We start from the raw sequence: 19,080 nt of genomic DNA on the forward strand, positions 1-19,080 counted from the left end.
AGTATAGTATACTTTGATTCCTTCCTTTATTTAACCACCCCATCCTATCTACGAGATCAATACTAGCCAAGCAATGATGAAGTAAAAGAGACATAGCGGATACACCTATCCATTTCCTCCGTTAATATCACTCGTAACACTTTGTAAACATCTCCTTAAGCATCCTTACCGCTAGTGCGCGTCTATTACGCAAATGAACTTCTGATTCCGATAAGAAACCAACAGATGCTACCATCCAATGATTAATAAAGAAACAATGAAGATACTCGAGTGACATTTACCATAGGTAGACCAAAGGAATGAGACAATAGAAATGGGAAGTCGCACCCAAATAAGATCGACAAAGATGGCAACCACGGCTGCTGCTACCAAAGGAAAGAGACAGTAGCCAATAACACATACTGATTGGAAAAATGACCTGCAATGCATGTTTGAATAAGACCGATCCATGATAGCTATCCATATGTACTTACACTGCTCCTCCCAGTAACTTGGCGTTTAGTGTGACAACAGCAGCACCGATCCACACAATCACAAAGACACCGGTAAAAATGGATACAGCTTGATCCCCTGGTGCACTTCCGCTCAGCGTACTAATATAGCCCATCCATGTGAATAACACCTTTCGAATGAACCACTTTCCCACCATCAATACAACCCACTTACATGGCCAATGCAAGACATAGAACGAGCGGTCCCCACAAGTCCCCTACAAATGGTCGTCAGCATGGTTCTTGAGCTAGCAGCATCCTTATCCTCAGCAACTTACAATCTCTCAACACGTTACGATCTCCCTTTGGATGAAGCACCTGCTGTAGTTTCTTTGCCACTTGTTTCAAGTCGCGTAGCTAAAGTATATCCATATCCCAAGTATAAGTGGTGTGCCAAGCACGCATATAACCCCTTGTACTTACAATAGTAGTTGTCACTGGCTCGTCCAATGTATCTTCCCCAGTATAAGAAAACGTCTGTGCCGGCTGTGTAGATTGTGTAGGTCGTGTGGAAGATCCAATATTACCGCTCACATTGGCAAAGGGATTCTCATTGCTCGGCTTGGCAGCACGCGACGTCGATTGGCCGGTCAAGTCGAGATCAGGTTCCACATAGAGTGGCTCTCTATCCGATGATGATGCAAACGGATTGTCATAGGCGTCATTCTGGTTACTTGACGACAGCATGGTGTATGGGTATGTCCGTGTGGTGTGTTGTGTGTGGTTAAAGGAAGACTAGTTGCTCCGCAGAATGGGTACAATAGATAAAAGAGACTCGTTCACGTGATTGAGGACCAGCAGAATGCATGTACAACACTTTGAACAATAAAATCAACTCATCCCTCATTGCATTGAACGTTGCTATTCGTTGAGAGTAATATAGTTAACAAAGTAGTACACATTCTTTACAAGGTGATTTTAATGTACATACAAGCAAGAAGGGGATAAGCTAGCTAAGTCTAAGTGGATGTCTTTTTAGCTACTTTGCCATCATAATCGCCTTCATCTTCCAAAATCAATCGTAATCGCCGTTGTGAGAGTTAATTTGGGGAACATACGTATGGAAAAGAGTGGTATGTCAATGGACTTTGCATTCTTCCTTTTAGACAGACATCCACAAGATATGGAAATTCATCAAGCCATACCTTGTGATGAGGAAGTTAAGCCATGCTTGTCTATACCTTGCTGGGAGTCGAATTCAAAGAGATGTTGATGCCCAGATATCCATTGCCGGACCAAGAACCTAATCCATAAAAAAGTTTCAAGAGATCGACCTGACATGAGTTTGGCCGGTGGTGATATTTGGCAAATGTGGGATTGGCCACCTCGATCGCGAAACTATCACACATGATTCCTACGACCCCGCCGAGTAACACTGTTCTATTAAAGACCCCATGTTCCATTGTAAAATCTTGAGATATGGGCGTCTTTATGTCGTGTGCGTGATGCTATATGACAAGTGGTCTTTGTTCAATGCCAAATAGCTAGGCCCTGATAGAGCCAAAGATGCAGAGGGACGTGTTTGTGTAACTGGATTAAAAAGTTTGGACTTCCGGGACAATGCATGATAGGTACGCAACCCTCATTTTCAGGTCATACATTGGCAGCTAATAGCCACTTTTATCCTATCAGCATTGTTGCGAAATCCACGTGATGGGAATGATACTCATGCTCCAGACATTCATTTCTATGATTCAAGTAGCTTGATCCGAGCTGATTTGGTTGAGTTACGGTCGAACAAGGATTAATCAGCTGAGACATTCGGATGTATGCTGATGTATGCATTAATGCAATCTCTCTTTGACCGTAGCTCAGCCAAATCAGCTCGGATCAAGATAATTGAATAATGGAAATGAATGTATGGAGGAGGAGAATCGCTCGCATTTTATAGAGTGGACAACAGTGCCGATTGTGAGGAAATTTATGTTTGCTCGCAATGTATGGGCTATTGTCAATAGTATACAGCATCATCCTTCCATCCTTCCAGTCATGCAAAGTAGCTGAGTTACACAAAGAGGTCCCTCTGCATCTTTTGCTCTGCCAGGGTCCAGCTACTTCACAATGAACAAAGACCATCCTTCACATAGCATCACGTTTACAGCATAGTGAAAACATAAAGATAGCCATATCTCAAGATTTCACAATCAAACACAGGGTTTTTAATAGAGCAATGGGCTCGGCTTGGCTAACAGCACCTTGGGTGAAAGTTTCAAGTTCAATGTCGCAAACAGCCCAAAAAATATTTTTTGGTCGTCGTCGTCGAAGAGGTCGACCCCCAGATCCAGTTTGGATGGTAGCGACATTGCGAAATCTGGGATTGGCAAGCTTGATCGTGAAACTGGCACCCAAGGTGCAGTTGGCCAAGCCGAGCACATTGCTCTAATAAAAACCCCACGTTTCATTGTAAAGTTCGGAGATACAGGCACCTTTATGTTTGTAAGCGTGATGCTATATGGAAAGTGGTCTTTGTTCATTGTCAAGTAGCTAGATCCTGGAGAGCCAAAGATGCAGAAGGACCTCTTTGGGTAACTCAGCTAAAAAGTCAGGACTTCAGGGACGATGCATGACAGGTACGCAACCCTCACTTTGATGTCATACATTGGCAGCTAATAGCCGCTTTTGTGCATCCCCAACTTTTGTGCATTCTATTGTACGTGGACGATGCTCCTGCTCTAGACATTCATTTCCATGATTAAAGTAGGTTGATCCGAGCTGATTTGGTTGAGTTACGCTCACACAAGATTACATCGGTTGAGCTACATCGAGCGTGCTCTATGTCCAGAGTGATGTAATCTCTCTTTGACCGCAGCTCAGTCAAATCAGCTCGGATCAACCTACTTTAATCATGGAAATGAATGTCTGGAGCAGGGGCATCGTTCCCATGCAGTGGATCTCGGAGCAATGATGATTGGATAAAAGTGGCTGCTAGCTAGCAATGCATGCCTGTTCGTAGATGATCCATAAAGTAGTTATACATTGACCCTTTCATTCGTGCAAACGTAGCTGTGTTACACAACACGACCCTCTGCATCTTTTGCTCTGTCAGGGTCTAGCTGCTTTACATTAAATAAAGACCACTTCTCATATAGCATCACGCTTACAAACATAAAGGTGCCTGTATCTCCGAACCTTACAATGAAACGTGGGGTTTTGAATAGAGCAATGGGCTCGGCTTGGACAACAGCACCTTGTGTGAAAGCTTCGCGTTCAATGTCGCAACTAGCCCAAAAAATATTTTTTTGGTCGTCGTCGTCGAAGAGGTCTACCCCCAGATCCAACTTGGCTGGTGGCGACATTGGATGAAATTGAGATCGGCTACGATCGACTTCATAGTTTGACACAAGATCGCTTTCACCCCGCCGAGCAGCTTTGTTCTATTAAAGACCCCATGTTTGATTGTAAAGTTTGGAGATACAGGCACCTTTATGTTTTACCTATGCTGTAAGCGTGATGGTATATGAAAAGAGATCTTTGTTCATTGTCAAGTAGTATAACTAGAGCCAAAGATGCAGAGGGGCGTGTCTGTGTAACTCGAGTCAGTCAACACAGGCGATGCATGATACTTGTACAGTATTTAGGAGTAGTTCCAAATGCCAGCCAATAACCCAGTCCTCCCATTCTCCATTGTTTCCCAATCCAATGCATACGAACGATTGTCCTGCTCCAGCCCATCATCTCCATCCTCCAACTTTGATGATCCGAGAGGATTTGGCTGAAAAACGCTCAAACAAAGAAACGCCATCCAACGTTAGATAAGTATCAAGTTAAGTTCCAGGTCTTCCCTCCCAGCTTCTTCCCTCTTCTTCCCATTCTCAACTGTTGACTCATTCAAGCACAATTACCACCTGCGAACGATTGTCCTGCTTCAACCCATCATGTCAATCCTACAACTGTCGTGATCCGATTGTCTATGGCTGAATGGCAAACCCATGGCGTGTACACAGCCTTCTTGTCACCCTTCTACAACACCTGCCTTTCTTGATACTACACACTCTCTTGCACCCTCCACTTCCACGATCAAACGCAACAGCATTCATTTCATCAGCTGCTATTAGCAACGCTTTCATTCCATTGTCTCAAACCGCATTCACAACCTCGTCATTCTACTACAACACGCGCTTTTGCACAATCCTCTGCCACGACCAAAGGCAACAGCAGTTCCCAATAGCAAGGTCCTTACTCCATTGTTCAAGCTACTTGTACCAACTTGCTTTGATACATACCGATTAAAGTGGATGATGCCATATCAGCTAGAAGGTACATCGCAATACAAGCAATCATTCTCCTGGTTGAGCAGCAATGAAAATGATTAAGAAAGCGATGGACCAACAGCCGGATGGAAAAGGAAGCATACAGTTGCGATCACGTGACACTTTTCAACCAAAATATTGGATTTGGAATGGTTATGGATGGATGGATGGATGGATGCGATCAAGTTCAGTGATGAGGATCATGGAATGTTTCTTTGGTTACTTGGGGCGTCATCAGCAGGAATGATGGATGGTAGTCTCGTGGATCCGGCTGAGATGATGATGGATGGGATGGAACTGCCAAGGTGTCTACAGCCATGGATGCTATTGGATTACTCAATTCAATGCATGCAACAGCTTTTTTTGCAATCATGGATGAAGGACGTTTATGATAGCAACAATCAAGAATACAATGACACATATTTTCTATTGCCTCTATGTGATTCACCCCGTATCTCATTCAATTTACATTACTGTTCTTTGATCATATTTACTTGATAAACATTTTCATTACCATGTCTTTAGTCTTCGACTTCTTATGCATTGATTGAAAATTGGATTCAACATATTATTGAGATGGATATTATACTATCAGCTTGTATGTACAAGATGCGGATCCTTTGGTTGCTTTCTGGTTTTGAAGGGTGTGGAGGATAGAACTTTGAGGGTGGTTGGGAAGGGGCATCGGGTCATTTGCATCATCGTATGTATCATTCGTTAAAGCTTCCTAGTTCACATGATGATAGACGAAATGCATTGAGAATCCTCGAGTGCTGGTGTTGCAAAGATAAGGGATCCGAGAGTAATGTTGCCCCTTGTATGATCTTTAAAATCGATATGATGAAATCGGACAAGCTGAGTATACTCTACTGAGGAGGCGTGTTGTGTGTCGTTCAATTACACAAACCCCCTGATCCGTGCGCAGAATTATACTATATCAAGTAAATGCAAGCTATGTCTCCGCTTCACTACTATGTTTCACCATGCACATTACACCTTTTCTTTCAAAAAGTACCCTTTGCACACGTAAAAAGGTATACTTTTTACTACTGATTTCTACACGCTGAACCAACAGACAATGAAATAGGAACCCCGGAATGTTCTAGCACCTTCCATCCAATGTCACGTGTCACCAATCAAAAGCGATAGCTGGGAGAGAAGTTGTTGGGATCATAAAGGATCTGGGGTGTTTCCCCATATCCTTTTTTTTCTCTTTTCTTTAGAGCACTGATTGGCAGGAGCAGTCTTCGTGATTGTTAGACTTATAGCTGCTACAACGGTAACAGAGGACTGTAATACCTTCCAGGTCTTAAAGGCCTGTTCAAGGGGGGCTTCCTTAAGTGTGACAGTAACTACCTTTCAGGTCTTTGAGTTCTAGTTAAGGGCTGCTTCCTCAGTGCCTTGGTCAAGGTTGGTGTCCTTGGCTAAAGGCGTGAATGATAATACAGACCTTCTCGTGGTCATTCCTGTGAGTTCACGAGTCGTTTTAGGCTTGTGGAAACCAATTGCCTCTCTTAGTCTTAGCCTTGTTGAATGCAAATCGTAATAAACTCTCTACTCTTTAAACATAAACTTGAGCTTTCATAAACAAATAGTACTTCAAATGATAGAAAAAATTGCTGCGGTCAACATGAGACCAAGGTTGGGTGGGGTCAGATGGGTGGAACAGGCTTAAAAACGCGACTATAGTTCCCGGGTCGAGTCTTTTGGTGGCATTTTTTCATCGTTTCTAGACAAGTAAAATGTCAAACGATAAAGAAAAGCCGTACAATCAACATGATGTATATAATGTGTGGGCATACGATTATGAGACGAGTGTGGCAGCGAGCTTTTAGATAGTAGGCACGACTTTTGCCCCTTTCCTTTCGCCATAGCTATCTCCCCCAAATTTCATCCTCTTTACATGAGTGATACTGCAAATGATAGAGAAGAGCCGTGTGATCTTGATGGTATCATTAAAGTATACGTAAGTTTATTTGGATCAGGAGCTGCAGTAGTGGAGAGTACGTATGTGTGGTATGGGACAACCGGAGCAAGTGGTTGCCAGCGTGAACGTCGACACTACTTTCCCCTTCTTTTCTCCATTGCTTGCATTCTATACTTGTGTTGCTGATCGACGCTAAGATCTTGACATGTACTTGGGGCATGGGTGACTGAAAGCTTTGGAATCTCTGTCGACTCAAGATCGCCATAAAAAGCATCCTTGGTGCACAACGATATACACGTCAACGTATTACAGACCAACATTGTATCCATGGGAACCCCTGGATGTACGTGGTTGACCTGGAGACGCAAACGGCATGGTAAGCATATGGGGGTATCCTTGACACACCTCTCAGCAATCAACACACCTTCGTAGTGAATACTCGTCATGGGTAAATCGAGAAGCCAAGCAACAAATGCTGGCAGTATCATAGTGCGATTGGATTGCAGTATCATGATTTCGATCAAAGGTGGGTGTACTCAATATGAGGATACTTTAATACTACTTGCGAATGGCAAAAGCAGAGCACTACATACATGATTCTTTTAACAATGAGTGTAGAGGATGATCCTTTCATCATCCCCTGTGATGTAAGTCTCATCTTCTGATTATGAGCGATGTCAAGTCTTTCTGTATACTAATGCTATTGTCGTTGATAAAACATCCTCCACTTTATACGATGCAAGGTTTATCGAAAAGGGATTAGTTAGAGTAATCAACCTGAATTCCTAGAGCTTGAGGAGGATAAGGAATACTGGCAATAAAAATAATTATCGTATCACCACCACCCCATAAAACAACATTTATGCAGATATGACAAGCACGTGATCAGTATGAAAGTGATGGTGTATAAGAAAACGAAGGATGATGTTGACTATATCTGATGCACTACTACAGCTCAAAGGGATCAGCCAATGTCTGAGCATGTAAGCCCAGGCGGATTTAACTTAGTGTGTGGATCATTGTTGCTGCTGCTGCTGCTTTGTTTCAGAGTACAACTACGCACCACCACCACCCATGATCGATGACTCCTCAGACGACGAGAATCCAACCATGGAAGACACACAAACGCTTCATGTCCCAACGCCATTGCTTCATGCGCCTAACCTCAGTTTAAAGCTTAACTGGTAAGGGTGTCCACTGCAACTACGCATGCCTTTGACAGAATCCACCAACCAACCTAAACAGCAACATTTTCTACAAAATGGAGAACATCCAACCATCGGGATCGGTGAAAATGAGGTAAGAAACCTTGGAGGTGTAGCGATACCTTGGGTACGTGGGGTGCATAATGAAGGTTTCTTTTGCATGTTGCTAACGAATGACATATGATATGGGTTGATAGAGGCATTGGCAACTTTTGTTATCGCACCGTCCAAACACGAGGCACCGATACTCAGTTCGTTTGCGGGTCTGGAATGAATACAGTGCTTGCTGTCTCTTATTGTGCACGTCAATTGGGCGTCGAGGCATTGATTGTTGTCCCAAAAGCGACCAAGGAACGGATATGCGAGACAATTCGTGGTGATGGATCACAGCTTATTCTTTATGGAGAGGTAATGATCGATGTGCATTTCAAGAGAAAGATCAAGCAATTGATACATGTTGATTGCTAGGATTGGGCTGCATCTGAAGCACATGCAAGGAAACTAGTTCGGCGGAATGGGTAGGTTATTTCATGGATGTCTCTACACAAGGGATGCTAATGAATCCATAGCATCTATGTACCATGTGCTGATCACGAGCATCTCTGGAAAGGCTATTCAACAATTGTGCAAGAGCTCAAAACACAGCTACATGATGGACCTCCGGCAGCAATTATATGCCCTGTTGGCGGTGGCGGCTTGTTGAACGGCGTTATCACAGGATTACAAGAAATCGGATGGAAAGAAGTACCAGTAATCGCCGTTGAGACACATGGAAGCAATGCATTTCAAGCATCAGTTGTTGCAGGGAAGCTGGTGACATTACCCAAGCTCACAACAATCGCTTCAAGTTTGGCTGCCAAGTCCGTTAGCTCGAAATCATTGGAGCTTAGTTTAGCACACCCCGTGGTACCGTTTGCAGTAAGCGATGGTATGGCTGCTGATGCTGTACGACTGTTTGCAGGTAAATGGCAAAGGAGGGAGCTACATGGGATGGTATGAAGATACTCATAACTTTGTTTAGAGGATAATCGGATGATTGTGGAACCGGCTGCCGGTGCAGGATTATCTCTTTGTTACACCCAAATCATACGCGACATTCTTCCATCACTTTCGACTTCGAGTGATGTGGTGGTGCTCGTCACTGGTGGATCGGATATCGGATTGGAGCAATTGGACGAATATAGAAAGAAGTACATCCATCCCCCCGTTGTAGTCAAGAGCGGTAGTGAAGTATTCCTCAAAATGGATGATTCTTTAACAAATGTACGCGACGTCAATGTGGATGACCCTTCTTCGTCTGCTGTACATGCCGCACTAGGCCAATAGCCAGTTGTAATAAAGCATCTCTCCTATACCTTTCTCATTCTCAAAGTGATCTCGACCACAATACGATGAAGGAGTGTAAATGTAATATACGATGAGATCTAGACTTTGGATATCGTAGGTTAAATTATACAGCATACACATACATGGATGAAGGAGCATATGGCAGGGTGATGATGAGCTTTAGGAATTCGCTGATACCACAGCTTCGGCATTCAAGCGAACCTGGATGTAGTTACAGTAGTAGGAGCAAGCTAATAATAGCATTGCCTGGAATGAAAGTCGATGCACAGGCTGTTTGAAGGAAAACAAACGATATGGTAAGGAACACGTTGTAAGAAAGGGGTTAAAAGATGATCCATGCTTAACTCTGGAAGGTGAGAAGCATAGTTCAAGCAAGTTAAATGAAAATTCACGCTTCAATGCTCAAGATAGGTAATAGGCTTTCAGCTACGCACCATGTCAATCGACCAAGTTTGTGCTTGCATCACCCCTTATCTCCTAGAAAGGAACCATGGACGTTCAAGGGAATTGACAGATCAAATCAAAAAGGGAACTATCCTGCTGTGTGGAAACGGATATTTGAGGAAGAAGGAGGTGCACTAATACACACACTCACACTCACACACGCTGAAGCTTCGATCCAAAATCAGGAGGCGGATTATTATATGAATGATCTCGCCCAGTCTAAACATACACGCAAATGAGTGCAGTTGGGTACCTCCTTCCCTAAAAGTCACCATGTATGTACGCTGTAAGGGGTCCGAAACACCATCATATTAGAGACAATGGACGTGGTATCTTACAATAAACATGTCATTTTGCTGCTTTGTAATCCAATTTTGATCTTCTCACAAGTTTGACTTTGTAGTCAACAATCTCATGTTTGTAAGATAGCAACCATTGTACATGGTTGCCTGGCAACAAATTCCTGTTGGTAACCATGGAACGCCTATTTTTAAGACGATCGTTACACGTATGTAAAAGAAGTTCAATCTTAAGGAGACAGGTTCAACTGTGCGGAGAAAATCAAATCAAGGGAGGAGGCTGCTTGCTACAGACAAGGAGGTTCACGACAGGATGATTTAGATGATGAGCGAAACGTAACGACGACCACATTTTCATCCAAAGCTATATATAAAGGCTGTTTCGAATCGAAACAAATCTTCATTATCCCAACAGCTCTTACACTCTCATACACGCACTCTTTCCAATCTTTTACTCAAACCACCATTACACTCCTTGTATTCTCGCTATGAAGACCACACTTATTCTCGTTCTCTTTGCCATCTTTGCCATTGCCTTTGGTGCACCCTGCCATCACAAGGACAAGAAACCCAACCATGGTCACCATGATCATCCACCCCACCATGGCGGTGATGAACCTGCTCCTCGTAAGGGTGGTGATATCACTCAAGTCCAATCTGCTGGTGCTCCTGGCAACAACAACTCGGGTATCGGTGGCCTGGTAAGTTTTGCATTTACAATGGCTCGACGTAGTTCACTATGCTAACCATAGATCATATAGCTTGGTCTCTCTGCTCTTAATGGTGACATTAATATCCTTGGCAAACAAGTGAAGTCTTCGAGCACAACCATGACTCAGAACGCAAATGCTTAATATCTCTTCCCCCCATCTCTCTCCATCCATGATTATTATGGACACAATTTCACTTATACTGTCCCATAAGCAAGACTAGCATCATCATGTTCATCTCTGTAGTGAATAAACTTATATCATCTTTCAATATACATTTTGTGTTTTGTGGTCAACATTATCACCGTACACGTTCTATCTTCCTCTGATAAATCATGCTACAGCAACATTTTCAAAGGTCATGGGTCCCCTTGCGTGTTGTTAGGCCCTTGCATGATTGTTTGCTTAATGCAAGAAGCGTACCTCATCAAGGCATCAACTCATGCCCATTTATGTGGTCTTTTTCTAAACGCGTTTGATGAAGGTGGCAACAATGTGCTTGTCATCCTTGATACTATAGCTGTAGCTCCTCTAGCCAAAGCTCTTCTTTTTCACAAATCTAATGCAGTGGCTTAACTTTGTTGCCATTGATCATCTTGGCATGTATCAATTTAGGAACGAGACTTATGACTACCATAATGGTGTGGGAAGCGATGCATGTCCGAGTATTAGGCTTTACACAAACACGTTGTCAAGTCGCAAAAACACCGTAATACAACGTCTTGTTTGAGAATCACCCCTTTGCATATCTGAGAGTGATTTGAAGGGTAACAACGTCTATTGTTTATCCTGACAAAACAACTTCGGCATCGGCCGGCGTACGTACGTAAGATTCTTGGTCGGTGACAGGAATGCGCTTGATTGATTCAAGGGGGGAAACGTCGCCGTCAAAAGTCTGTGTCACTACAGCTGCATGACATTACTTGCACGCCGAGTTGCCGACCACGTGAGTGGATGTTAATGTGTTTAAGCCAATCAGGAAAAGCTGACAAGATGGGATTGTAAGGTTCAAGGAGTCAAGAAACAATATTACACCAGCTACAACCGCATGTAGTGTATCTGAACGCGTGGTTGTTGATGTTGTTGCGAAAACAAGGCGGAGCGTACAAGTTATTTTTATCATCAATGCTATGGCGTCAACTCGTCAAAGCAAGCTGTATGTGTTTTTCATTTCCTTCATGACACGATGTAATACATGATTCTGTCAATGCATTCAGGGTTATACCATGGGTGTGTCTCTCGTTGTATAAATGTTGCTGAGTCGTATAGGTGAGGCTAACTAATTCGGGGAACAGCCATGGCCAATGCTATGAGATGATAAGGTTCATTTACCGGCACGAGCATGGCAAGTTGAATGAACACCCCTGAAGGAACGTTAGGAGGTCAACATCAATGTGCCGTTCAAGATTAACCCCTTTTTCATACAAACATGTCACGCGTGGTAGCACAAACGGTAAACAACATTTTCTTTCCAAAGCATGACGAGACTTAACAACAAAGAAAAAAGGTCCAAGAATCGAAGAAGTAGCCAACCAAAAGCAATCATTCTCGCATTTCATTTGATATCTCACAATGTTATTAGAATTGACTCATTGCTTCTCTTTTCGGAAGGGGATTGGTTACATTGTCGTCAAAACAAAGAGGAGGAAGACTTGTATTACGCCATCATCTTGAGAAGATGTTGATCGGACAATGAGAGCAAAGCTTGTGAGTGCTAAAACAGGATCTCAGGGGTAATCTAGGCAGTAATGATGAAGAACGGAATGGGAACGTCAAAGACAAAGAAAATAACTCGATGCTCGCGACTCTGGGAACGTTTTGAAAGGTATAAAAAGAGCGATGGGTTCAAGTCCTTGAAAACGATATCCACATCTCAATCTCTCTCTCTCTCTCCAACCAATCTCTCAACTCTCAAGCACTCTTAAAAATGAAGGCCACTTTCTTCCTCGCTATTGCTTTCCTCGCTGCTGTTGTCTCTGCCCGTGACATTACCCAGGTCCAACAAGGCGGTACCGGTGGCAGTGACAACTCTGCTAAGGGTCTCGTATGTATTGCTGTTGTTGTTGTACATGCTGCAGTTGCTCACATTTATTATGTTTATAGGCTGGTGTCTCGGCTGCCAATGGTGACAATACTATCCTCGGTAGCAGCGAGAAGAAGAATGAAGTCAACATGAACCAGAGTGTTAACGCCTAGGTTGTCGTCCTCCTCCTCCTCCATTTGTCGCTATATACTGTAACATCGTGTATTGCATTGACCAAAGACGCCAATAAATCCAATCAGTCGTTTTGTTAAATTGTACTTTTATGGATGCTTGTAAATAACCCATTATATAAGTCGTAATATCAACCAAAACGTGCAAGTCGTTTCCTTCGCATTTCATCCATATCCACACTCTTTTCCTGGGGTTGTAGGCTGGCTTCGATGGCTTTAGCCAATTGGATTTCCTCATCATCTTCATTGTCGATAATGCCATTTTCAGTGTCGTTGTCGACAAGTGAATATCCTTGCCCTGAGAATGCTGTTGGAGACTCGTTTGGTGCTGTGGATGGGTTCGGCAGCGTGGGTGCAATTTGATCCGCTTCGCATGTTGGCAGTGTTCCACGTACAACGAAAACCGAATAGTCTAAGCACCATTACAAAATGAGCAGCCATCCACAATATACCTCAACTATGTCCATATACTCCCTACTTACTTTCATTCTGAATCTGCGAGAGGAGCATACCAAGGTAAGTTTCGCTGACAAGTATTGGCGTGCTTTGAGTGGAATTAAGGTTATACCATCGCCATGGAACCGAAAACTTGCGCAAAGTAAACCTGTAGTAGATATGAATGAATGCATGAGCCAACTTTGATGATTTTAACTCTTGAATACAACTTACCAATGTTGATCTAAATGACATACATACGCCACTTCATTCCTGTAAAAGGAGGTGTTGTCAATAATGGATCCAATCATGTGACCTATCCATGAAACTACTTACTCTGGATGATCTCGTGCGTCTGCAGCTTCTTCTGATCTCCATGGTATCAGCTCTAAATCCCATACTGAAAGTGCTTCTTGAATAACCTGGATGGGCATGTAAAAAATAAGAATGTCTTAACATGACGTATGTATCATGGCAACGGATGGACACCGCGTACCTGAATAGAGAAGTAACCCGAGTCGTCATAGTTACAGCCTTGTTGTAGTGCCGTTGAAGACCCCACCACTGCCCGTTCTCGCTCGTCAAGCTTTTGTCCAATCGTCGCAAGATCGACTGCTGTAAAGTAGCTGCCTTGAAGCAATGCACTATGGTGAGCAAAGTCAATCGGAGCAATCAAGCGTTGGACGACATCAGCACATACTTCAGCGCATGTTGAGCACACAGTAATCCTTCTTGCTATTCAATAATGTACTATAAGTATCCCGATTGAGAATAAGGTAGAACAATCGTACCTTTTCAAAATGAATAAAAGGGACAAGGTCCATTGGTATAAAGGTCGTTGTAAAATCAAAAAGGAGGTCTGGAATGGATTGCACGTCCATGCATTCATGGCTGGGTTTTACACGTGATGCTGCTTGAGATCCGATTAACGTGATTGATGGTGGTTGTCACTTTGATTCTTGTATCATGGATACGATGCAGGACGATTCTTGCTGTTGCCAAGTACTACACTCACATAAATATTGAGATAAAAACGTGGCTTTAATGTTCATTGGTTATATGCAAGTGTGATTTGATAATGAAAAGAGCTATAATATGATATGCAAGCAATATGGGGATATGGATGACTACTACTGGGCGTCGTTGAGGTCTTGATAACTTTTCGAGTTGCATTGAAGAACGTCTATCACAGGGCCAAGAAGTCGATTGAAAGCACCTTTGTTGAGAGTAACGCATTTCAAAATCCCATCGGCTACTACGGTTGCTGCTCGAGGATTCTCATATAACATTGCAAGCTCACCAAAGTAGTCACCTGAATAGTAGTTGTAAATCAATCTTTTATCCATTCATATGCAGTATACATGTATTCACTCACCTTTACCAAGCTTGTTGACTTGAATCAATGAGCCGTCAAAAGATTTTTTGTAGCATAAAGCAACGCCATCCTCGATCAGGTAAAAATTGTGGCCGCTGTCGCCTTCATGCACAACAACATCCTTGTCATCAAAATGGACACTTTCAAGAGCATCTGCAATCTTGTGTCGCCCGTACAAGCTGAGTGACTGAAAAATGGGGATTTGGGCTAGGAAGCCATCGTACATGTGTCGCTTGTGTGCCATGCTCTCTTGCAATAACGAGCGGAAGGTAATTCGATCCAGTACCCATACCACAGCATCCGATGTAGCCACCACCGTAGCAGCTCTTGGAGCATTGTACATGAGTGCTAGCTCGCCAAAACTACCACCCGATCCATAGCTTGCTACGTGACGACGATGTACCTTTGTCGTTGCTTTGTCATCAGGTGCATTGACCTTATCAGGTTGGTCCTCGATATAGCATTCAAAGGTGCCTTCTTCGATGATGTAATAAAAGTCGCCAATACTACCTTGCTGTACTACAATGGTGCCGTTGGGGATGTGTTTCTCGGCCATAGTATCAACAACATGTTGTCGCAAATCTTGATCCAGGTTGCGGAATAGAAAATTGTTGGCAATTGCAGTATCTATTCGTGCTCGTTGATGCGACGTTTTGGGGTATTGAGTAAAATGCAGTGTTGATGTGTTATCTGGATCGAACGATTCGGCACTGACAGATTGGCGTCTTTCACGGCAATAATTGGGCATTGGGAAATGCTGTAACGAAAGGATTTGAGAAGAAAAGCTGTCTCCTTTTTGCTGCTGTTGTTCCGCTATTGCCGCCATTGTCATTGAAAACGAGTCATCGTTGTAGGTTTGATTATCAACGACGATCGAGGGTGGTTCATTAACGAGTGGATGGACTTCTTGAAACATGAAAAGTAAAAGAGATCGATTGTGGAAAGAAGAATGATTATCCAAGTCAATGGATGGGGTGATATAAGAATGAGCGGAGACCACCTCACCTGATATTGTATGTGTGATCATCCATTTTTACCCGGATTCTAGCATAAAGAAATATTGCCACACCGCACGAATCAGCCAAGGATAATTCAACAATGACGACCAAAGTATACAATGTTTTCTGTATGCGTAATAATGACAACCCCATGGTGCTATATAGCACTTGAAGACTTCCCACGAGCTCATCACCAATCCCATTATGCTCTTGTTGGAACATTGTTTATATTACAAATGAGTATCAATCCTTTACATACAATGATGGGGAGAGGCAGGGTATATCAATGGTGGTCTCGGTGTTTCTTGTTGTCATCGGTGACAGCAATAGGAAGATACTTTGATGACTTTTTTGTCCGTGATGATTGTGGTGTATGCTGATGCAATGGTGATGATAAATGGTCTCTATCAGATCTCGAAGACTATGGGATGATGATAATAATAGACATGTGTATAAGCCGATTAGCCAAGAAAAACATCACGATACCCCCGATCACATACCTCTCCACAAGATACTTCGCCACTTTCAGCATTCGCTGAAATGTCTGAAGGACTATATGGATGTTTTGATGGTGGTAACGGTGTAGGTTGATGGATGATGGGCGTGGTTTCTTGTGTAGAATCGTAACTCATGTAAGGCGTTGAGCGATTAGTTTGGCGTTCAATGTCGTATGGTGAATGATAGATTCCAAGTCGTGGTGGTCGACGTATTGCTCCTCGATCCACATTTGGCATTGAGGCATAGCGTACAAGTGGCTCACGTTCCGATAAGGCAACCGAACCATTACAAGGACGAGGGCAAGGTGTTGAAAACCTATGTATATTGTTGCTGCTGTATTGGATGGACTCTGGTGTCTCCGATACACATTGGGAAGGCTCATCATTGTCATCATCTTCGAAACTACGTGCGAGAGTAATATAGCTTGGCTCGTTTCCATTGGGATCGTCTACTGAATCGGCGTATTCGCTTCCATCCTCGTCATCATCACCATATTGAATATGCAGCTTTTCCACAAGAGCATCACCAAAGAGACTGATAAAGTACGCTGCCACAGCAATGGAAATCACGATGTATACGAGCCAGAATTCTTGGGCAAGCTTTGATGATCAAATATCAGTGAAAGGTTATTAGATTGCATGAATCCTTTTATACATACCACTGATTGAGGTACGATATCGCCAAATCCAATAGTCAATTGGGTACAAAACGCGAAATAAAGAGCGTCGAGGTAAGACCAATCATCTTCCAAAAGGCAAAATACACCGGCACCACCAAACCAGCAAAGTATAAGGGTGAAGGTCATGCGCACAACACCCGAGCGTGTGATTACTTGAACAAGGATTTGCCGATCTTTGTTGTTTATGATGTTGCTGATGGTATAATTGCTGAAGGTTGAGACATTGGATGATAGCCGTCGCCGAGCACGATTAAAGGTAGGTCTTCGATTATTTCCTGCTTGCGGATAGCTGATTCCTGCATCATGTCGAGCGAGCCATTTTTGATGTTGTCGATGAGAGTAATCGTGTAAAGATTCAACTCGCATGAGATTGACCTTGAGAATATCTGAAGATGATCCTGTGATAACGGCACGAATCGAAAGCAACATGTAGCCGACCACGCTAACGCCTGCAGCTGTATAAAGCAAAAAGAATATCTTCCCTTGTGAAGTACTAGGTGCGATATCTCCATATCCTTCAAATCCAAGAATGCCATATTGATCATCCTCATCATCAGCAATAAATAGCGTCCCTCTATGATGGAATACCTACCTATGGTTGTAACGGCCGTCCAACAAAAGATTAAAGCTTCGCTATATGTCCAATCCTCGAGCAATGCATATACAGAAGCACCAATAGCAACCACTGAGCACACCATGACAGCAGGAAGTACCAATGCATTGATAGCAGGAGTCAACTCGGAATAGGGATACGATAGCAACCAATCAAGAATAAACCCAAAAGTCGCCACCAACATCAATGTACCAGAGACAAGACAACTCCAGTAACCTCGTGAGTAAACGTATCGTGGGTCATCCATTCCTTGGTCTGAACATCGTTGAGAGAATGCCATCACCGCCAATACGCTCGCTAATCCTGCAGAAAATGTCATGTTACACCAAATCTTTATGCCGCACAGACCTTTGAGTTACCTTGAATGCATGCCATCAAAATACACCATCTTGATGCGCGATAAATATAAGAGCGCGTTTTTCCAATGAGGAACATCCATGTGATTACGCCACAAACAACTGCCAATGTCACCAGGGTCCTTTCTTGAGCATTGATAGATGCAACTGCGTTTCTATCATAGGAGTGGCCCGTTCCATCCCAATCATGATGATCCACTATCCACCCATCAACAGCTAATGGTTTACATATAAGTACGTCATTTATCATGCTATGTCGCATATAAAGAAGCTCTTACCAAGGCCACGAAACAACATGAATGTCGCGTAGATCGAAATGAAAGCTGCCATGCAAAAAGGGATCTCGGTCAAGCTTCGCGATCGTCCTCTCAATTGGCGTGCATTGTGCATTTGCTGCTTCCTTTCTTCCAACCATCCATTGTATATATCAGACAAGCGATAAAAGAGATGTTCAAGTCGTTCCCACAAAGAAGGTGGTGGTGGTGATGATGATGGTTCTTGTTGAATAAAGCTGTATCCAGTATGAGCCACGGGGTGTTCAGGAAGAGAGAAATGAATGGCGGCACGACGACCGTCCCAAGTCAATGGCTCATCCTCTTGTTGTTGTGGTGATAGAGAAGTAGGTGAAGTTGTGTAGGGTGTAGTAGTAGCTCCATTATCGTCCATCGGCATAGCTGCCAACAAAAGAAAGAAGGAAGAAGTGATGTTTCAGTTTTCAGCAGCGCTTTCGAACATGTCTTATGCTTTCAATCACACGCTTAACACTCCTGTTTGCTCGTCAATAGCAATCATCGATCCAACTTTGATTCTAGACAACATCCGAATGGCAATATTACCGCACTTGCATCACCTTTCCAATTGTACAACGTTACTTGTGAGGGCTTTTTGGTTGCATAACGTGCGTCAATTTCGATCTGATACACGTAGGATTGCACGTTGAATAGTCTCGTCATCTTTCAAGTAGTTTTTTGATAGCATTGATACATATCAATTGGGCACAATAGATAAACGGGAATGGTGATCATGCGTGTAATGATGATGGTATGAATGATGTACAAGTAGTAATAGTCTCCTTTATTCGATAATGACAAGATCTCATGAGATGATATGTATAAGAAGATGATTATAAGGACTCAAGTAGGGATCCAAAGCATTTAGTAGTAAGAATGATAGTTTAGGCTGTCTGGTGGGATGAAATGAGAGGAAACCAAGGGCACAGCTGATTGGCTTTTTATGTGA

The 19,080-nt window shown here is 43.1% G+C and overlaps 7 protein-coding genes across 7 annotated transcripts; 3 read left to right on the plus strand and 4 right to left on the minus strand.

The window, feature by feature from the left end:
• Positions 1 to 48: 48 nt before the first annotated feature.
• Positions 49 to 1,178, minus strand: O0I10_004650 (uncharacterized protein; the record flags this gene model as incomplete). Its single annotated transcript, XM_058484707.1, has 7 exons — positions 49 to 105; positions 170 to 228; positions 282 to 418; positions 474 to 593; positions 667 to 709; positions 770 to 848; positions 915 to 1,178. The coding sequence occupies 7 exons, from the start codon at positions 1,176 to 1,178 to the stop codon at positions 49 to 51; spliced, it is 759 nt and encodes a 252-aa protein (XP_058344584.1).
• A 6,564-nt stretch (positions 1,179 to 7,742) lies between these two features.
• O0I10_004651 (uncharacterized protein) lies at positions 7,743 to 9,199 on the plus strand (the record flags this gene model as incomplete). The annotated part of the gene is made up of 6 exons (XM_058484708.1): positions 7,743 to 7,852; positions 7,914 to 7,967; positions 8,071 to 8,281; positions 8,342 to 8,391; positions 8,443 to 8,834; positions 8,895 to 9,199. The coding sequence occupies 6 exons, from the start codon at positions 7,743 to 7,745 to the stop codon at positions 9,197 to 9,199; spliced, it is 1,122 nt and encodes a 373-aa protein (XP_058344585.1).
• A 1,252-nt stretch (positions 9,200 to 10,451) lies between these two features.
• On the plus strand, positions 10,452 to 10,817 carry O0I10_004652 (uncharacterized protein; the record flags this gene model as incomplete). Its single annotated transcript, XM_058484709.1, has 2 exons — positions 10,452 to 10,664; positions 10,725 to 10,817. 2 exons carry the CDS (start codon positions 10,452 to 10,454, stop codon positions 10,815 to 10,817), a joined length of 306 nt encoding a protein of 101 aa, XP_058344586.1.
• Positions 10,818 to 12,600: 1,783 nt separating this feature from the next.
• Positions 12,601 to 12,869, plus strand: O0I10_004653 (uncharacterized protein; the record flags this gene model as incomplete). The annotated part of the gene is made up of 2 exons (XM_058484710.1): positions 12,601 to 12,717; positions 12,777 to 12,869. The coding sequence occupies 2 exons, from the start codon at positions 12,601 to 12,603 to the stop codon at positions 12,867 to 12,869; spliced, it is 210 nt and encodes a 69-aa protein (XP_058344587.1).
• Positions 12,870 to 13,018: 149 nt separating this feature from the next.
• On the minus strand, positions 13,019 to 14,146 carry O0I10_004654 (uncharacterized protein; the record flags this gene model as incomplete). The annotated part of the gene is made up of 7 exons (XM_058484711.1): positions 13,019 to 13,299; positions 13,370 to 13,491; positions 13,557 to 13,595; positions 13,659 to 13,744; positions 13,819 to 13,966; positions 14,023 to 14,057; positions 14,114 to 14,146. 7 exons carry the CDS (start codon positions 14,144 to 14,146, stop codon positions 13,019 to 13,021), a joined length of 744 nt encoding a protein of 247 aa, XP_058344588.1.
• A 306-nt stretch (positions 14,147 to 14,452) lies between these two features.
• O0I10_004655 (uncharacterized protein) lies at positions 14,453 to 15,613 on the minus strand (the record flags this gene model as incomplete). Its single annotated transcript, XM_058484712.1, has 2 exons — positions 14,453 to 14,634; positions 14,698 to 15,613. The coding sequence occupies 2 exons, from the start codon at positions 15,611 to 15,613 to the stop codon at positions 14,453 to 14,455; spliced, it is 1,098 nt and encodes a 365-aa protein (XP_058344589.1).
• A 365-nt stretch (positions 15,614 to 15,978) lies between these two features.
• Positions 15,979 to 18,513, minus strand: O0I10_004656 (uncharacterized protein; the record flags this gene model as incomplete). Its single annotated transcript, XM_058484713.1, has 6 exons — positions 15,979 to 16,116; positions 16,196 to 16,792; positions 16,852 to 17,387; positions 17,465 to 17,788; positions 17,845 to 18,057; positions 18,120 to 18,513. The coding sequence occupies 6 exons, from the start codon at positions 18,511 to 18,513 to the stop codon at positions 15,979 to 15,981; spliced, it is 2,202 nt and encodes a 733-aa protein (XP_058344590.1).
• Between the last annotated feature and the right edge of the window lie 567 nt (positions 18,514 to 19,080).

Source organism: Lichtheimia ornata (genome assembly GCF_029851405.1).
Source record: "Lichtheimia ornata isolate CBS 291.66 chromosome Unknown scaffold00017, whole genome shotgun sequence".
Lineage (NCBI taxonomy): Eukaryota > Fungi > Mucoromycota > Mucoromycetes > Mucorales > Lichtheimiaceae > Lichtheimia > Lichtheimia ornata.